The sequence below is a fragment of the Aquarana catesbeiana genome, linkage group LG07, assembly GCF_042186555.1.
Source record: "Aquarana catesbeiana isolate 2022-GZ linkage group LG07, ASM4218655v1, whole genome shotgun sequence".
NCBI classification, from domain to species: domain Eukaryota; kingdom Metazoa; phylum Chordata; class Amphibia; order Anura; family Ranidae; genus Aquarana; species Aquarana catesbeiana.
In genome coordinates, this window is record NC_133330.1 from 125,811,008 (window position 1) to 125,831,332 (window position 20,325).

At 42.4% G+C, this 20,325-nt stretch overlaps 1 protein-coding gene across 1 annotated transcript in view; it reads right to left on the bottom strand.

Moving 5' to 3' along the window:
• Nucleotides 1-20,325, bottom strand: part of POLDIP3 (DNA polymerase delta interacting protein 3) — a gene marked incomplete in the record, with an annotated part of 573,953 nt that overhangs the window by 262,510 nt on the left and 291,118 nt on the right. Inside the window, 2 exon segments of the mRNA XM_073592662.1 lie at nucleotides 1,187-1,264; nucleotides 16,737-16,907. Coding sequence (XP_073448763.1) covers nucleotides 1,187-1,264; nucleotides 16,737-16,907 — 249 coding nt within the window.

Here is a 20,325-nt window from a genome sequence, read left to right on the forward strand (position 1 = left end):
AACAGAATTAATTTTAACTTCTTTTACAGCTCTTAACAGCCGCAAAACAAACCATAGTTAGGGCATGGAAAACTCAAAATTTGATTTTAGCCGAAACCATTCACAGAACCAATAGAGCCCTTGTCCATGCTAAACTGGAAGCAATTAAGAGTGATCAAATATGCAAATTTGAAAAAACGTTGGTTACCATGGGTTTAATACGGTTTACGTCCACACTTTGATGAAACTTTACTATTGCCATGGTAATACTTCATTTACGCTTTCATCACCCTTCATTCAGTTGAAGCCGCACTACCTCTATCAAATTTACCCTTTACTCCAGCAGTATTTTTTTCCCTTTTTACTTCTTCTATCCTCTTACTTCTTTTTCATGACCCTTTCATCAGTTATGTGGTACTCACAGGGTTGTTTCTCCAGACCCATTGAAATGTACTTTTGCTTTACTGATTAATCACCTTGTTTTTTAAAACTAGACCAACAGACAACAATCTACCTTTCTCTTTCTTTTAAAATTGTATGACATTGGACTCTGACAGTCTGATGCTTACAGTGCAATATTGCATTTGTATTTGTCTCTTTCCAATTGGAATTACTTTGTTACTCTTTGAATATGTACCACAATCCTTGTAAAATTCCGATAGTTCTCCTTTATTTTATTCAAAACAATAAATTTGACAAGGAAAAGCTGATATATCAGCATAGAGGCAGCCCCTCCAAATTTGAGAAGCTACGGGGTGGTTGGTTAGCCTCCCCTGGTTTAGCTGCAGCTGATCTAGTATTGGAGAGATTATTGCTTTGGTGCCATGAACTTTGAGATTTGTTTTCCTGTATAACTATCGTTCCAGTGACCCATGTTAAATGGTGCACTAGGGATAGTATCTTAGTGATGGCACCTTATTTTATGTCTTTACTTACTGCATAATGCTTTACTGATGTTTTCATGGTGGTGTATTTTATGTATTCTGACTGTACTGTATGTACTGAAGATTTTGTGACATTTCAATGTCCAGTAGGGTATGATTAGGTTTACCATTCACCATGTTTTCACAGCTATTGCTGGTGATATGTGAAATATAAGAGGGTGCGTAAACATGGCCTCAATAAATAGGTACTGCTAAATGAGACAGCAAGAGGAAAGCGTTATTTAAAACATGTAAAAAAAAAAAAAAAAAAAAGTGCTACTTACCACAATATCCTCCTCTGTGACCCTTGGATGCAAATTATTCACAGTCATTTTTGTGCCTTCAATAGGGCTAAAAGCTGGCTAAAAAAAACAAAAAAAAACTCACATTTAACCACTTCTGGACCAAGCCTGACACTTGTTGTTTACAAGATAAAATCAGTATTTTTTGCTAGAAAATTACTTCGAACCCCAAACATTATATTATATACACACATACATATACATAGTGGGGACAGAAAGTATTCAGACCCCCTTAAATTTGTCACTCTGTTATATTGCAGCCATTTGCTAAAATCATTTAAGTTCATTTTTTTTCCTCATTAATGTACACACAGCACCCCATATTGACAGAAAAACACTGAATTGTTGACATTGTTGCAGATTTATTAAAAAAGAAAAACTGAAATATCACATGGTCCTAAGTATTCAGACCCTTTGCTGTGACACTCATATTTAACTCAGGTGCTGTCCATTTCTTCTGATCATCCTTGAGATGGTTCTATACCTTCATTTGAGTCCAGCTGTGTTTGATTATACTGATTGGACTTGATTAGGAAAGCCACACACCTGTCTATATAAGACCTTACAGCTCACAGTGCATATCAGAGCAAATGAGAATCATGAGGTCAAAGGAACTGCCTGAAGAGCTCAGAGACAGAATTGTGGCAAGGCACAGATCTGGCCAAGGTTACAAAAAAATTTCTGCTGCACTTAAGGTTCCTAAGAGCACAGTGGCCTCCATAATGCTTAAATGGAAGATGTTTGGGATGACCAGAATCCTTCCTACAGCTGGCCATCCGGCCAAACTAAGTTTTCGGGGGAGAAGAGCCTTGGTGAGAGAGGTAAAGAAGAACCCAAAGATCACTGTGGCTGAGCTCCAGAGATACAGTCGGGAGACGGCAGAAAGTCAACCATCGCTGCAGCCCTCCACCAGTCGGGGCTTTATGGCAGAGTGGCACGACGGAAGCCTCTCCTCAGTGCAAAACACATGAAAGCCGCATGGAGTTTGCTAAAAATGAGACCAAGATAGAACTTTTTGGCCTTAATTCTAAGTGGTATGTGTGGAGAAAACCAGGCACTGCTCATCACCTGTTCAATACAGTCCCAACAGTGAAGAATGGTGGTGGCAGCGTCATGCTGTGGGGGTGTTTTTCAGCTGCAGGGACAGGACGACTGGTTGCAATCGAGGGAAAGATGAATGCGTTCAAGTACAGGGATATCCTGGACAAAAACCTTCTCCAGAGCGCTCAGGACCTCAGACTGGGCCGAAGGTTTACCTTCCAACAAGACAATGACCCTAAGCACACAGCTAAAGTAACAAAGGAGTGGCTTCACAAAAACTCTGACTGTTCTTGAATGGCCCAGTCAGAGACCTGACTTAAACCCAATTGAGCATCTCTGGAGAGAACTAAAAATGGCTGTCCACCAACGTTTACCATCCAACCTGACAGAACTGGAGAGGATCTGCAACGAGGAATGGCAGAGGATCCACAAATCCAGCTGTGAAAAACTTGTTGCATCTTTCCCAAAAAGACTCATGGCTGTATTAGATCAAAAGGGTGCTTCTACTAAATACTGAGCAAAGGGTCTGAATACTTAGGACCATGTGATATATCAGTTTTTCTTTTTTAATAAATCTGCAAAAATGTCAACAATTGTGTTTTTCTGTTAATATGGGGTGCTGTGTGTACATTAATGAGGAAAAAAAATGAACTGAAATGATTTTAGCAAACGGCTGCAAAGAGTGAAAAATTTAAGGGGGTCTGAATACTTTCCGTCCCGTGTGTGTGTGTGTGTGTGTGTATATTTATATATATTTTAGCAAAGACCCTAGAGAATAACATGGCGGTCGTTGCAATATTTTATGTCACACACTATTTGCGCAGCAGTCTTTCAAACGCTAAAGACCACCCCGCGCTCGCGGTGAATCGCCGCTCGTTTTAGCGGCACTGTGTGGGCGGTAGCAGGGTGCTTTTTACCCAAAAATAACGGGTTAACAAGGACTTAAAAGTACCCCAAAAACGCCACTGCTGAAGCTTTTTGCAGGTGCTTCGGCAACACTGGCCATTCATTTCAATGATGCTTGCAGGACTTTATTTCCCGTCCTGCAAGCGCACCACCCCAGTGTGAAAGCTCCGGTCTCAAGGGGGGATGGGAGACTGGGGCAGAGAGGCGAAAGGTGGTTGGGGGGGGGAGATGTCCCCTCTCGCTCCTTATGATAATGGCCGAGCGGCTCATTAGCCGCATCGGTTATCATTAGATAGCTGACCGTTAGTTCTAACAAAAATGTACCAGGATGATGCCTGCAATCGCAGGTATAACAACTTCAAGCAAATGACGTGCAGGTATGTGATTTTGCATGAAGTGGTTAAAACAGAAACTTGTATAAAAAGGTAAAGGACATATTTTGTTTTTTTTTTTAATAACAAACATGTTATACTTACCCCCTCTGTGCAAGGGTTTTGCACAGAGTGGCCCCAATCATCTTCTTCTGGGGTCCCCTCACGGCGCTCCTGGCTCCTCCTCTTCTTCTTGTATGCCCCCTCGGAGACCCACTTTCCCTGGGGGAACTCGTGCGGACGCGCTCCCGAGTCCTGCTGCTGCATCCATTTACATAGACAGTAGGACTTGGCCCCACCCCCCCATGTCACTGGATTTGATTGACAGCAGCGGGAGCCAATGGCTCCAGCTGCTACCAATCTATCCAATGAGGACCCAAGACAGCAGCTAGAGCTGCTGTGCTCGTCCCAGTCGATGGAACGATCGGGATCAGGCAAGTAAAAGGGGGCTCTGGGAGGCTGCTGCACTACACTTGGGATGCTCTCTATATGCTCAACATGTTTCACGTTGTGGAACGCTTCTTCAGGAGCTAGAGGTTCTGTTAAACACGCATAAAAAAAGAATATCACAATATAGGTATATACAAAATATATCAAAACAGACATACAGAGAAGGCGAAAAACCTTGAGGGTTTACAACCCCTTAAAATGTTGTATCTTTGATTCTGTGCTGCTTGTTATTAGTATTTGATAGGATGATTTATGTATCTGAGTTAGTAATATGTATTGTTGTGTTTAAAAGTTTGTGCTTCTTGTATGGAAACAATTGAGTACAGTTTGTGATATTTTTTATTTGCATGAACGTACAATTTTTCAGGACAAGCTTTTAGGGCATCTCCCCTTCAAGGTCCAAGCAAAACTGTCTGTGGCGGTAAAATGTCTGTAGGCAATTATAGGGTCTTAAATTGAAAAGAGGGTTTGTTTATTCTATGATCATAAGACCCCATTTCTTGCTTAAATACAGCATTAGGCAGATGGTTAAAATTGACAAGAATAATACCAACATTTATAGTCCTAAGATTAGTTTTGATGGCGCAACTGACAGTAACCATCTTCCCCCCCGATATAGTACCTAAATACACTTTGCATATTATGTATACAGTGCTGTGAAAAAGTATTCCCCCCCCCCTTTTTTTTTTTGCATACTTGTCACATTTAAATGATTCAGATCAAACAAATTTTATTACTAAAAATTTCCCAAGTAAAAATATTTGTTTTAATTCATCCACATCGGAGGGTTTTCGAGCATGAACGGCCCTGTTTAAGGTCATGCAACAGCATCTTATGGACAGAGACTGAATAAGAATCCAACGATAAGCGAGCTCCGCATCCCGAAGGGTTTCAAGCAGTGGTTTCAGTGCCGTTTTGCATAAGCGTGCGGCGGGAAAGATCCGGAATAAAAAGGTCAGCTTGGCTCCACTGAAATCCACATAAGACACCAGCACGCATGGAACCGAATACGCTCCTTCACAAAATATTTGTGTAACTTACAAAATTTTCTTTTCTGGACAGTGACCCAATGCCTGTGGATGCTAGGTCCGGGAGAAGAAGCAAGGCAGTTGACAATTCTCCAATGCCATAAGATCTATCAAAGGCGTCCCCCAGACCCTGAAGATCTTGCGTAGGTACTTGGGGTTGAGGCCCCATTTGTTGTGATCCCCAAAGCCTCGACTCAAGCGATCTGCTAACACATTGCCAGGCCCTGGGAGTTTAAGATGCTGTAAGAGAGCTGAGATTCTTCTCTGTGCAAAGGAAGATTGACATGCCACCTGAAGGAGAGGGTGACTTCTAGTGCCCCCTTAATGAGACACATAAGCCACTGTAGTTTTGTTGTCCAAAAGAATCTTGACAGCTCGACCTCGCAACATAGGTTGGAACGCTAAGAGCACGTCTGACAGCATCCAATCCCAGGAAATTTGAACTCTTTGCCCTACAAAGGTACCATTGGCCTTGAACCTGCTGTCCCAGGCAGTGTGCCCTGCAGCCTGCCAGACTGGCATTGGTCGACACCACTATTGGTTCTGAGGCCTTCAACGGAACTCCGCCAGAAAGATTGCGAGCTACTGACCACCAACCAGGGACCAGATTATCGGAATTGGCAGATGATCCCACTGAAGAAGAAAATTGCATTGAAACCTCCTTCTGCGCCACCTGACCCACGGGACTACTGGAACTGTGGCTGATAAAACACCCAGACACTGCATGCATTCCTTCAGCAATGTAGAAGGCCTGTCCATCACTGCTTTGTCTGAGACTGGATCTCCTGGACCTTCGTCTGAGGAAGAGAAACACGACCCCGATCCATGTTGAATTGTACTCCTAAATACTCCAAAATTTGGGTCAGATGTATCTGGCTCCTCCGACAGTTGATCAACCAACCGAAACGAGTTAGTGTTTTGCAGGTGAATTCACATGAACTAGAAGGAGCTCATTGGACCCAGAAGTAGCATGTCAGCTAGATAATGGAATATTTGCACTCCGTTGACCCTGAGAGTCGCAACAGCAGACAGTAGCTGTAAAAACTCTCGGAGTTGTGCAGAGACAGAATGGGAGAGATTAAAAATGAAAATGAGAGCCTTCCACGGAAGGCCTGCGAAAGCGATGGTGAGATGCGTCTATGGAGACATGAAGATACGCATCCGCCAGATCGATGTAAACAATCCAGTCTCCTGACTCCACAACCGAAACGATCGTTTCCAATGACTCCAATTTGAATGGTGGAACCATCATGTAAGAATGCAGGACTTTGAGGTCAAAAACTGGTCCGAAACCCCCTGAAGCTTCTGGGACCAAAAACAGAGGGGGAACATACTCTCTGACCCAATTCGTGCCTTGGAACCGGAAGGATGGCCCTTGCTGCCAACAGCTCCCCTATATATCCTTGCAAACATTGCCTCCTTTCCAAATCCGTAGGAAGTCCACTTACTATGAACAAGGTCTGTGGGGGCCTTGTTCTGAACTCGAGACAATAACGTGATCGAATGACGGCTAAAATCCAGGCATCATGTAATTTGTCCACCCAAACCCCCCCCCCCCCCCCCCCCCAGAATTGGGCTAGTCTTGCTCCTACCTGAGGGGGTTAAGTGGAGACAGCTTCAGAAGGACGTATTTGAAGCCTTAGGCTCTGTCTCCACTACTGCGAGTTGTTGTGCGACCCAACACATGCGAAGTCGCATGACAAGTCAAAACCCATGTATTTCAGTAGTCCCCGTTCTAATTGGTGCAACTTAAGTCGCGACTCCAAAAAAGGTTTTTGCACTACTTTGTTCCGACATCTGTGCGGTTTTCACCGGTCGAACGACCTCACATCACAAATCGCACAGCAAAGTCGCAATGTAAATCGCGCGACTCTGGGGACACAGCAGTGAAAACACAGCCCCAGGAGCTTTGTTGGCCCTGGGCTTGGAAGGTTTCTGGAAAGTTGAACCAGCTCCCCTCCACTGTCTGAAAAACTGTCTGTAAGCCCTGGTCTCTCTGAATCCTTTGGATCTCTTGTTAAACCGAAAGGGCTGCTGTGTCTTTTTCTCTTCTGTGGGATTAGGCCAGATCTGCTGCCGGAAACCCACTGAATTGCTGATTCTAAGTCTTCACGAAGAGTAGCTTCCCGTCAAATGGAACCGAACACAGACTGTGCTGAGAAGCCTTATCGGCCGACCAATGCTTCTACCATAAGGCTCTGCGGGGTGACGGAATAAGCCATTATCTTTGCTGTCATCTTGACCTGGTCGACACCCACTTTAGCCACAACTCTACAGCATTCTACAAAAGGAAAAGAACTGTCACTTCCCAGACTTTTATCCAAACATCCATCTACCAGCTCCGCTACCCACGCTCTAAGGCTGGATTCACACCCATGCACTCCCAGCGCATTCCGCAGAACGTGTTCCATAGGAGACCATGATAAATGGACGGTAGTGCAAATCCACAAAACGCAAAAAGCGCCAAAAAACGCGAACCTAGCCCAATTGCTACTGCCACAGGTGTGAGTGCTACCGCCGGTCTGCAGGCTCCATTATGCACATTGAGCTTCTTCTCAGCCCCCCCCCACTCATTGTCAATTACTTTTTTAATTTCAGAAAAGAAATGGGAAGGAGGGTAACGATTTCTTTAAATACGGCTAGTATCCTTGCTGTTTCTTTGGAGGCGACGATTCTTTCCTTAACAGCCTCCACCAATGGGGGAACCAGTGCAAAAATCAAACGTATGCGATTCTGAGACCATCTCAGCCTCAGATGGATCCGAATCGCTATCAACTTCAGAGTTCAAACGCACTGAAAACACATGATCTGAATCTGCAGATGGTGAAGATACAGAAGATTCCTTGAAACACTCTTTAACCCTTCCTTGACTGCGTGCTTAATGTAGGATTTAACCTGGTGTGCTTTCGCAGCATTGTCCTGAGCCGTCTGATGTCTTGACCTCTCTTGGCTTGGGTCCGAGCGACTAAAGTGAGGTAAGAGCGAGGATGATCTGGAATGCTGTGAAAACAGGCATCTATCCAGCTGCATGTGACTCTGCGATTTGTCATGTCTAGTCCCATCTTTACTCTTGAGGCTGGAATGCTGATTTGGAACCTCTTTGCGGGAGTTTATATCGCAGTGGGCCCTTCTCTCTGTAAAACACAGAGGATTGCTCTCTTAAAAAAAAAAAAAAAAAAAAAAATTTTTTTTCCAAAACAAAAATAAATACAATTAAAATAAACGTCTCCATCCAAATCTTCAGTGCTTAAAGCGGGGTTCCACCCAAATTTTGAACAATATCTGTATGTATTCTCTTCCTTGCCTAGATGCTGACATGCCGTTTAAAAAAATTTAAATCGCTGTAATTACCTTTTATTTTTCTATTCTTCTTTGCACTTCCTGGTTCTCCTCCCGTGGGAATAGGCGTGTTTCTAGCCTCTCCCAGACTCCTGGGAGCTAGTCTTAGGCTTCCCAGGATGCCACTGAGCATGTGCGGGAACGAGCGGTGAATGCTGGGAGCACAGCATTCACCGCATCCAGGAAATAAATGCTTGTGGGCTTCAAATGCCCACAATTAAGATGGAAACCGCCTGCAGTGAATAATATAAGTTATTCTTTCCGACGAAATCTGACACAGGCGGACATATTACACACAATATGTGAGTATGTAATGCTGAGAAGAAAAGTTTGTGAATGTACTCAAAAAAAAAAAAACGATAGATAGGTGGACCCCTGCTTTAAGGCAGCTAGGCAGACAATATTCCCCAGTCCTAGAAGGTACAGGATAATAAAAAAACTGACGGACAAGTAACAGCAGAAAGTAATGAGATACCTGGAAGAAGGCTTACCAGAGCAGAGTAGAAGATTGACCAGAGACTGAGATCAGCCTACAGGACAGAGGCTGCTGCAATCAGCAGTGAGCATTCTGGAGTTTGCTAGACGTCCCAAAGAGGAAGCTACCTTTGACTTCACCTGCTCAACTCTGAGCTTCCTGAAAGGAGTACATGTGGAGGCGGTGAATTAATCCACTGCCTGAACACACAAAAACATGGAAGGAGAGAGCGACAGCACCTGCCTAACGAAGGTATATTCAGTCATTTATACTGCCAGTGACCTTTGCCAGTAATACAGTCATTTATACTGTACCATACAATCCCAGCATCACGGGAACCCACCTCCTCAGGAGATTTACAGCCTATATGGGGGGTCTTCTGAATCGGGAGAGGCTGAACCCGACAGGATGGATGGATGAATGGAGAAGAGAGAAAAAAAAAAAAAAAAAACTTTAAAAGGCGTCCGGAGCGAGGACGAAAAAAAAAGAACACTAGTGTGGGCAGACAGCCACCCTTTTATGGGCTAGAAAAGAGGTGGTCCTGGAGGGGTCAGAGGGGGCGGAGCTGACCCATAGTAGGCTGACATGGTGAGGTCCAGGAAAGTACATTTGGTATATTGGTTCATTTAAGATGTGATTTTACCTTTTGATTTATGTAAATGTTTAATTACAGGAGGCGGCCTTTAAAATAAAGGATGACAAGCAATATGTCATTCTCTTTCTCCTATGTCTGATCCATAGTGTGATTGAAGTGTATTAACCCTTTCTGTGAACCAAGCGGTTGTAGACCTCCTGTAATGTAAGAGGTCCATTTGTGAAGGTGAGCAGATTTTTTTGTCACTGGGTATATAGTGTGTGCACTACACAAATTACAATGCATGAGAAAACACTGAAAAGCACTTGGGATTACTGAGTATTTTAAGACATTTTTTATTTTTTTACTTATTGCTTTTTCACACATCTTGGGAAGCGTTTATGAACGCCTTATTTTTTCCTTTACACATTTTGGTTGTTACAGATTTAATTTGCATTCATTGGGATACACACGTTTTTGTTTTTTGCACTTTGCATTGTTATAACAGCATGGATTTATAGCATATAACAGGCACTTTACTATTGAGGTTGATGCATATAGCAGTGCACTGGTTAACATTTACAGCTTCCAGAATAAGTCAGACATGGTGGCTGTGAAATCAGTCTTAATCAAATGGGTGCCTGTAAGTGAGCTTGAGTCATGGGGTTGGAGTGGTGTCAGTGCCAGACCTTGCTTTGGAGCAAGGGACCACTAGTAACTCGAGAGAAGCAGACCTACTGCTGTCTGTTCTAAAACAAATTTGAACAACATAACCTTATAGGCCAAATAGTTCAAGTCATTACGCTAATAGCGTCTCCTTACAACTGCCCTTAGAGCCACCTGTGTATGTCATTTGAAGGTGGCAATTAAACATGGTGCAAAAAATAGAATTTCCCTCCAAAAGGTAAAAGAGGCCCATCACCTTAGGACAGCAAAAAAACTAGAGCCTCATGGAGTGGGTGGGGTTATATGGGGACACCAGGGGGCAGGCCCAGAATAACTTTTCTCATTGTCCCATACCCTGAAGGTATCAGCATATAACCCATTGTCTATTTATCAATTCCTGTGTCCTGTATGATAAAGATATAAATGTATCTGCATTACTCAATAAATCCATGAGAGATTCAACTGTCATCAAACTTGCTTTAGTATGGGTGTGAAGAAGTGCTGCAAGGCAAACTAGTAGGGTTAAAGTGTATCTAGGTTAACAAAAAACATAAAATAAATAAAAAATAATTTTGGCATACAAGTTGTGAGATATCCAAAAGAAAAACGTGACAAGCACAAAGGAACTCTTCTATGAGGACAATTCAGTGATATAGGTACAAATCTTTATTGAAGACTATCCAAAAGTAAAATTCCATATATAAATGACTGTTAAACTACAACCCTATTCCCAGTACACATTAAAAGACCTAAAGTCTGGAGGAGGAAAGGTGGCCACCATTTTCTAAATCACCTCATACAACTCTCATTCTCAAACACTCACATACACCAATAGATATTGATTGGTCATACAATCCGTTTGGATTGAAGGTGAAGTCATCAGGTGATCAATGGAAATTAGTCAATCATGATGACTGGCATAGTCTTCTAGTGACTGACATATCCGATCACCAATAGTTTAACCACAGATGTACAATCTTATAAATATTGTAGAGTGCAGGTGTGATGTAGCATTTCCTTTTCTGTTCAGTAAAACCAGCTTGTGACAATTGCAGCCTCCGTTTCACACTGTGAATATTGTCTATTCAGAATGATTCAGTAGTAAATAGCACAGTCACTGAAGCATGACAGCTAGACGATACACAATAAAATTGAAACTGACTTTACCATATGCTGGAGTTGAACGGCAAGCAGTGTGTCATGAGAAGCAGCGGGGGAATCCGAGTACAGGAACCGACTTTCAGAAGAGATCTGTGCGATCTGTTAGTAGCTGTCTCTGATGCTGGAAACAGGGATCCCACTTGCTAGACACAGTGCAGCTTCCTGCTTTCACGATGCTTGCTGTAATCAGCTGTTTGTGTAGATTCAAGTCCTTGTCAGTAATACACTTAGAGTATCCGCTGTCTGGACTGCAGATGTCAGGCTCTGATGCTGGCATTTAGTCAGAAGGAAGCAAAGAGGTTTAGAGGCATTTCAGTAGGTGAATGGGTGGTCATCCATGGATCCTCCTCACAGATACCAGATACAGATGCTTACATGTTTCGCTAATTAATTAGCTTCTTCAGAGCATGCGCATTAGTGTGTCAGCCAGATTTAAATCTTCATCTCAATCAGGTGTCAATTAATTACAGCAGGTTAACAACACACTATGCCTTAATCACTCCTGGTATCATTCACCCACACACACACATACATCGTGCAGAGGAGCACTCAGAGTTAACCCTATATAAACCTCCGGTCATCTCAAGGCTCAGTCATAAATGAGATTGCGCTTTATATTTAAGAGACTAACAAGAGCCTGGGTAAAGTGAAACCCCTTAATTGTAGAAAGGTTTAGAAACAAAGTTATTACATTACAAAATCAGCTACAGTTCCATTAGTTGCCCAAAATAACAAAGTAGCTATTTTATAAGCCAATATAGCTCATGTTCGCATGTCATTCCTATAGATATACTTATGACACATCATTGCTGGTTTAGTTGGATACTATTGTGGATATTATAAATAACAGGAGTAGCTCAAAAACGTGAATAGGGGGATCTCGTATACAGAGTTAAGCAAAATATCAGCATGATGTGATGATTTAGACAGCATATCCCTGGTCATGTTTATTACCCACAAATGTACCTTATTTACCTAGTGGTCAGAAAAACTACTACCCCAGCCCCAATACATGAAGAATTCCTCTTGATGTCAACAGAGCTAATGATAAAGGGGCATTTACTCAATATGGGGCATCTCTTATTGTTCCAAAAAAAACGATAAGTTACATTCATTGTTCAAGCCTAATGGCTGCATACTTCTTAACATGAATATCCACATCTTTTCCTTTTGATATAGCACTTTGTCAAAATCCCCTCTCCTTGGGGGCAAGTTTAATTTGTAGATTCCTTTGCATTTGTGACCCCTAGGGTCGCCATCATGTTTCTCCAAAAAATGTAACGATAGTGGTCTGTCATCATCCTTGTTTAGTATACTCTGGACATGTTCGCCAACTCTGACCTTGAGCTGTCTTTTGGTCTTGCCCACATAGATAAGATCACATGGGCACGTTAGCATATATATGACTCTTGTTGACCGGCAGTTAATAAAATGGTGAATTTTATATTGTTTTGTACCGTCAGAGTTGGCGAACACGTCTGTCTTGTCCTCAAATTTTCAGATATGACACCTGCCACATTGGAACATACCCTTTAAGGGGGGAAGGCTAGTAAGCCAATTTCGTCTGTTGGGTCTCGTGTATTCCGAGTGGACCAAGTTATCTCTTAAATTTGTGGCTCTTCTATCTGTGAGAAGAGGTCTATTGCCAACTATCCTGCCAAGGAAGGAGGATTCGGCTAGGATATGCCAGTGGCGATTCAGTATTTTTCTGACTTGCCCCCATTGAGCCCCAAATTTTGTAATGATCCTTATTGGGGGAGGGGGGGTGACTTTGTCTAGATGTTGAGCCATCTTGTTTTTAGAGAGTAAAGACGAACGTTCAGCGAGATGAGCTCGTTTTTTGGCTTTTCAAATGCAACCATGCGAATACCCTCGTTCACGGAACCGCCCATATAGTTCACGGGATTCCAAGAGGTATTCATTATCCTCTGAACAGTTTCGTCTGGTGCGCAAAAACTGTCCCACTGGGATTCCATGAATGAGGGACCTCGGATGGTGGCTAGTGGCAAGGAGCAGGGTATTAGCTGCCGTGTCTTTTCTGTACGTTTTAGTAGATATTTGGTCATTCTTGATCTGGATAGTAAGATCAAGAAATGGCAGGGAAGATAAATCAAACGAGTAGGTAAGTTTTATATTCTTATTGTTTAGGTTCAATTCATCAATAAAGGCCTGTAATTCGAGGGGCGTGCCCCCCCACAGCATTATCACATCATCGATGTACCTCAGCCACAGCGAACAGTGGCTGAGGTACATCGACGAGGGATAAACACACTCCAGCTCCCACAACCCTAGATGTAGACATGCATATGCTGGGGCCCATGGGGCCCCCATGGAGGTACCTCTTACTTGTCTATAGTATTGGTTATTCATCAATAAAGGCCTGTAAAATTTGGGGCTCAATGGGGGCAAGTCAGAAAAATACTGAATCGCCACTGGCATATCCTAGCCGAATCCTCCATCCTTGGCAGGATAGTTGGCAATAGACCTCTTCTCACAGATAGAAGAGCCACAAATTTAAGAGATAACTTGGTCCACTCGGAATACACGAGACCCAACAGACGAAATTGGCTTACTAGCCTTCCCCCCTTAAAGGGTATGTTCCAATGTGGCAGATGTCATATCTGCAAATTTGTGGACAAGACAGACGTGTTCGCCAACTCTGACGGTACAAAACAATATAAAATTCACCATTTTATTAACTGCCGGTCAACAAGAGTCATATATATGCTAACGTGCCCATGTGATCTTATCTATGTGGGCAAGACCAAAAGACAGCTCAAGGTCAGAGTTGGCGAACATGTCCAGAGTATACTAAACAAGGATGATGACAGACCACTATCGTTACATTTTTTGGAGAAACATGATGGCGACCCTAGAGGTCTCAAATGCAAAGGAATCTACAAATTAAACTTGCCCCCAAGGAGAGGGGATTTTGACAAAGTGCTATATCAAAAGGAAAAGATGTGGATATTCATGTTAAGAAGTATGCAGCCATTAGGCTTGAACAATGAATGTAACTTATCGTTTTTTTTGGAACAATAAGAGATGCCCCATATTGAGTAAATGCCCCTTTATCATTAGCTCTGTTGACATCAAGAGGAATTCTTCATGTATTGGGGCTGGGGTAGTAGTTTTTCTGACCACTAGGTAAATAAGGTACATTTGTGGGTAATAAACATGACCAGGGATATGCTGTCTAAATCATCACATCATGCTGATATTTTGCTTAACTCTGTATACGAGATCCCCCTATTCACGTTTTTGAGCTACTCCTGTTATTTATAATATCCACAATAGTATCCAACTAAACCAGCAATGATGTGTCATAAGTATATCTATAGGAATGACATGCGAACATGAGCTATATTGGCTTATAAAATAGCTACTTTGTTATTTTGGGCAACTAATGGAACTGTAGCTGATTTTGTAATGTAATAACTTTGTTTCTAAACCTTTCTACAATTAAGGGGTTTCACTTTACCCAGGCTCTTGTTAGTCTCTTAAATATAAAGCGCAATCTCATTTATGACTGAGCCTTGAGATGACCGGAGGTTTATATAGGGTTAACTCTGAGTGCTCCTCTGCACGATGTATGTGTGTGTGTGGGTGGGTGAATGATACCAGGAGTGATTAAGGCATAGTGTGTTGTTAACCTGCTGTAATTAATTGACACCCGATTGAGATGAAGATTTAAATCTGGCTGACACACTAAATGCGCATGCTCTGAAGAAGCTAATTAATTAGCGAAACATGTAAGCATCTGTATCTGGTATCTATGAGGAGGATCCATGGATGACCACCCATTCACCTACTGAAATGCCTCTAAACCTCTTTGCTTCCTTCTGACTAAATGCCAGCATCAGAGCCTGACATCTGCAGTCCAGACAGCGGATACTCTAAGTGTATTACTGACAAGGACTTGAATCTACACAAACAGCTGATTACAGCAAGCATCGTGAAAGCAGGAAGCTGCACTGTGTCTAGCAAGTGGGATCCCTGTTTCCAGCATCAGAGACAGCTACTAACAGATCGCACAGATCTCTTCTGAAAGTCGGTTCCTGTACTCGGATTCCCCCGCTGCTTCTCATGACACACTGCTTGCCGTTCAACTCCAGCATATGGTAAAGTTAGTTTCAATTTTATTGTGTATCGTCTAGCTGTCATGCTTCAGTGACTGTGCTATTTACTACTGAATCATTCTGAATAGACAATATTCACAGTGTGAAACGGAGGCTGCAATTGTCACAAGCTGGTTTTACTGAAAAGAAAAGGAAATGCTACATCACACCTGCACTTTACAATATTTATAAGATTGTACATCTGTGGTTAAACTATTGGTGATCGGATATGTCAGTCATCATGATTGACTAATTTCCATTGATCACCTGCTGACTTCACCTTCAATCCAAACAGATTGTATGACCAATCAATATCTATTGGTGTATGTGAGTGTGTGAGAATGAGAGTTGTATGAGGTGATTTAGAAAATGGTGGCCACCTTTCCTCCTCCAGACTTTAGGTCTTTTAATGTGTACTGGGAATAGGGTTGTAGTTTAACAGTCATTTATATATGGAATTTTACTTTTGGATAGTCTTCAATAAAGATTTGTACCTATATCACTGAATTGTCCTCATAGAAGAGTTCCTTTGTGCTTGTCACGTTTTTCTTTTGGATTTAATCATAACTCAGAGGACTACTAAATCCTAGTGTCTCTGGATTGCTATCTATCATCCGAGATACTTGGTTTAGACGGTGGAACCGTTTAGAAATCCCCATTACAGGTTCAGGCCAAGATATGGCCAGTATGTTCTAAAGGGGGATTTTCGGATCGGTATTTAGGTGCAGTTGAGAATCACCTTTTGTTTTTCTTCTCTTTTTTTTTTTTTCTTCCCTTTTTTTCTTTGAAGTTGTGAGATATGTACGGTGGCTAGCTGCATTTGTTTTTCCATTTATTTTCACCTGGTAATTCTGCCAATAACATACTTCCTTGTCCTAGTGCAGGGTTTCTCAACTCCAGTCTTCAAGGCGCCCCAACAGTTCATGTTTTCAGGATTTCCCTCAGATGAAAACAGCTGTGGTAATTACTAAGGCAGTAAAACTGATCAAGTCACCTGTGCAAAATAATGAAAAGCCTGAAAACATGGCATGTTGGGGCACCTTGAGGACTGGAGTTGAGAAACACTGTCCTAGTGTGACGACAACAGTTGTTCACCCAACAGTATCAGGATTACAGAAAGAGCTAGACACCTTCATCTGTCCTCCTATCATAGCCCCCTCTGTAGATCTCAGAACAATAGTAACTGATAACAGTCAACACTGAGAGCAGAGGAAGTTATCAGCTGTCAAGACTGCATCCAGTGTAAAAGCTTGTAATTTAGCTACCTTTTCACTGAGATGACCAGAGGAAATACTCCTGGATGCAGCCAGAGTGCAAGGGTTTTAACAATTCCCTACTCTATCCAAAACTTTTTTTTTCCCCCCATTTTGTTTAAAGGTTGACTGCTTACAACAAAATCTTACCTCGGTTGAAGCAGGCTGCATAATTGCAGTTGCCTTGGCAATGAGTGTACGTGATACACCGGTTAAGGATTTTACATTCTGTGAAGGTGCTGTTGTCACAGGGTGTGTAGCAATAGAAGCTGCGTAAGTATCATTTCGCACCACTTTAGTGAGAGGTAATGACATCCCTGTCTGTAAGAAAGAAGATGAATGCAACAAATAAAGTAAAACTAATTAACCATAGTCATATTAACAAATATGATAAATAAGAAAAATGCCAGGCTTAAAGGGTACCAATATCCATAATATTTTGTGCAGAGTAGGGAATGATGGCACCCCCCCGGTAAGTGACAGCTGTAACGTTTTTGATTACCCCATTATTTTGTTCCAGCAACAATGGTTACCCAGGACCAATAGAGTATAAATCTCCTTAGTAATAGTGCAGACCATAAGTCAAAGCCCTGTTCAATATTATAAAAAAAAAAAAAAAAAAAAAAAAAAGAAAGCAAAACGAACAGAGTTAGGTACCTGGTAACTCCTTTTCTAGGAAGTCTGCAAAAGCAGCATCTGAGAGATAGGCTCATCCTACAGGAAACACAATGTCCACCATTATAAAAAGATTGCACATACCTGCATGCCTCAGTAATATAAAATTACAGACGGAACAAGTGAATATCATGCTTTTCCAGTGAATTCTAATACATTTTCCCTTTTTCTTTCTTTTTTTTTAAGGGCATGAACAAGTGCTGTCTTGACTTCTTAGAAAATCAGTTACCAGGTACTCAACTCTGTTTTCTCAAGCCCTCTTCCAGGGCAGCATCTGAGAGGATGTAGATGGAATACTTACTGGGGAGGGGGGGGTCCACCGCCTGGAGCACTTTTCTACCGAAAGTTTGATCTTGGTCGGACAGGCGGTCGATGCGATAGCGCCTCATGAACGTCTTAAAGCTCAGCCATGTTGCTAACCTACAGATCTGCTCCGTTGTAGCCCCAGCTTTTTCTGCCAAGGAGGAGGCCCATACTCTGGTAGAGTGGGCTGTGAATCCCTTTGGCAGATGTAGGTTCTGGGACTGGTAGGCCAGTGTGATGCCCATTTGATCCATCTCGCTATAGAGCTCTTTGAAGCTTGCTGGCCTTAATTTTTCCCTGAGTATAGGACAAAAAGAGCGATTAGGTCTTTCGCCAGTCCTTGGTCCTTTCTAGATAGGCCATCAGGATTCTTCTGACATCTATATCATCATATAGGTTTCCCTTTTGTTGCTATGAAGGTTAGCTGGGAGGGAGGGTATGATAATGTTCTGAGACCTGTGGAATGTTGAGGGGACTTTCGGTAGAAAGGCCAGGTCAGGTGAGAGGACTATCTTGTCTAAGAATTGTACAGTATGGTTCCAAGATTGACAGTGCCTGAACCTCGCTGACTTTTTGCCGATACCAGGGATACCAATACCACCATTTTTAGTGTTAATGGTTTGTCTGAGCATTAGTCTATAGGCTCGAAAAGGAATGGAGAGGAACCCCTTCAATACTGTTGATAGGTCCCATGAGGGGAATTTCTTAGCCTATACAGGCTTGGATTTTTTTTGACCAAGAGGAGGAATCAATTTATGAGTGGGTCTTCCACTAGCCTTACATCAAGGAAAGTGGATAGGGCTGCCACCTATACCATTAAGGTGTTGTTGCGATATATTCCTATCTGCGCCCTCTTGTAGAACATCCAAAATGGTGGGAATCCTTTTTCCCCCCGCCCTCCTTTTTCCGAGCACCAAGCTACAATCTTTTCATACCTTTTCGTATATTGCCTGTGTGACTTTCTACTGGCTAGGCTGGTATTCAACACTTTGTCTGACAGGCCTTTGTTTTGTAACATTATCCTTTCAGGAGCCAGGCTTAAAGCTTTAGGATTTCGATGTTCGGGTGCCGGATTGGTCCCTGCATTAGTAGCTCTGGTTTGTATGTATGGTAACAGGAGGTACGGCTGGCTGCTCATATTCATTAAATGGCTTAACCATGCTCTTTGCAGCCAGTAGGGGGGGGGGCCAGAATAACTGTGGCCTTCTTGATTTTTTGGATGACCCTGGGTATTAGGTTCGTTGGGAGGATTGCATACACTAGTGGGAATGACCAGTCTTCTGCCAGGGCATTACCTGCCATGCACCTGTCCCCTGGGGAGAGGGAGAAGAATCTGGGGACATTGTTGTTGTCTTGACGTGAATAGGTCTACCAAAGGTGTCCCCCAGATCTGAGCTATCGAAAAGAAAGCCGCCTTTTCTAAGGCCCATTCCGTGTGCCGTACCTGGTTTCTGCTTAAGTAATCCGCTAGGATGTTCTCTGACCCTCTCAGGTGTATCGCAGATTTTTACTAAGTTTGCTTCCGCCCACTTCAGGATTGTGTCTGCTGTAGACATGAGTTGAGGGGATCTGGCACCACCCCGTCTGTGTATGCTACAGTTGTAGCGATGTCTGTTTGTATATGTCTGTCCTTGATCTGTGTTTTTTAAGGATTCATCTGGCATCTGTAGATAAGAGGATCATATTTGTTTGTGTCCATAAGCGTCCCTGGCTGTATATATGTGGCTTGAACCACCATTGCAGTGACAATTTAATATATCTTGTGGGATTGTGACCCAGGACTCCATGGAGCGTGGGTTCCCATCCCACTGAGCCAGAATGAAGTTTTGTAGCGGTCTGGTGTGCAGTTGTGCCCATGTGATGGCCGGTATGGAGGAGGTCATGAGGCCCAGCACCCTCATGCTCTTCCTGATGGTAACTGCGTTGGGGAGAGAAAAGGTCTCGATCTCTTCCGTTAGTCTTGCTACCTTGTCCTGTGGTAGAAGGATCTGTGTTTCTCTTGCGTCTAGCACATACCCTAGGTAGTTTACTCTGACTGGGAATTAGGTTGGACTTTTGTTTATTATCAACCCTAAATTCTTTAAATAGTTGAGACTTGACTGGAGGTTGGCTGTCAAGTTCTCTTTTGTGCTAGGGAAAAAAAAAAAAAAAAAAAAAAAAAAAAAGGAGGTCGTCTAGAGCAGGCAAGTATAATATGTATGTTTGTTTAAAAAATATTACTTTAAAGACTCTGTGCAGGAAGATCAGCATATGAACCCAGAGAAGGTGGAGGCTGATAGACTGGAGGTAATAAGGAATTACAATTATCGTACATTTAAAGTAAAAGTTTACCAGTATTGTGCATCATCTTTAAAATGATCATATCCATGAAAAACTAAAAAAAAAAAAAAAATAGGTCTCAGCTTTTAGTCCTACTTTAAACCACTTGCTTACTGGGCACTTAAACCCCCCCTCCTATCCAGACCAATTTTCAGCGCTGACGCACTTTGAATGACAATTGCGCGGTAATGCAACACTGTAGCCAAATTAAATTTTTATAATTTTTTTCCCACAAATAGAGCTTTCTTTTGGTAGTATTTGATCACCTTGTCGGTTTTTATTTTTTGTTAAAAAAATGTAAAAAGACCGAATTTTTAAAAATATTTATTTTTTTATAGTTATAAAATTTTTTTTAAAAAAAAGGTAATTTTCCTCCTTCATTGATGTACGCTGATGAGGCGGCACTTATGGGTGGCAGTGATGGGCACTGATGGGTGGCACA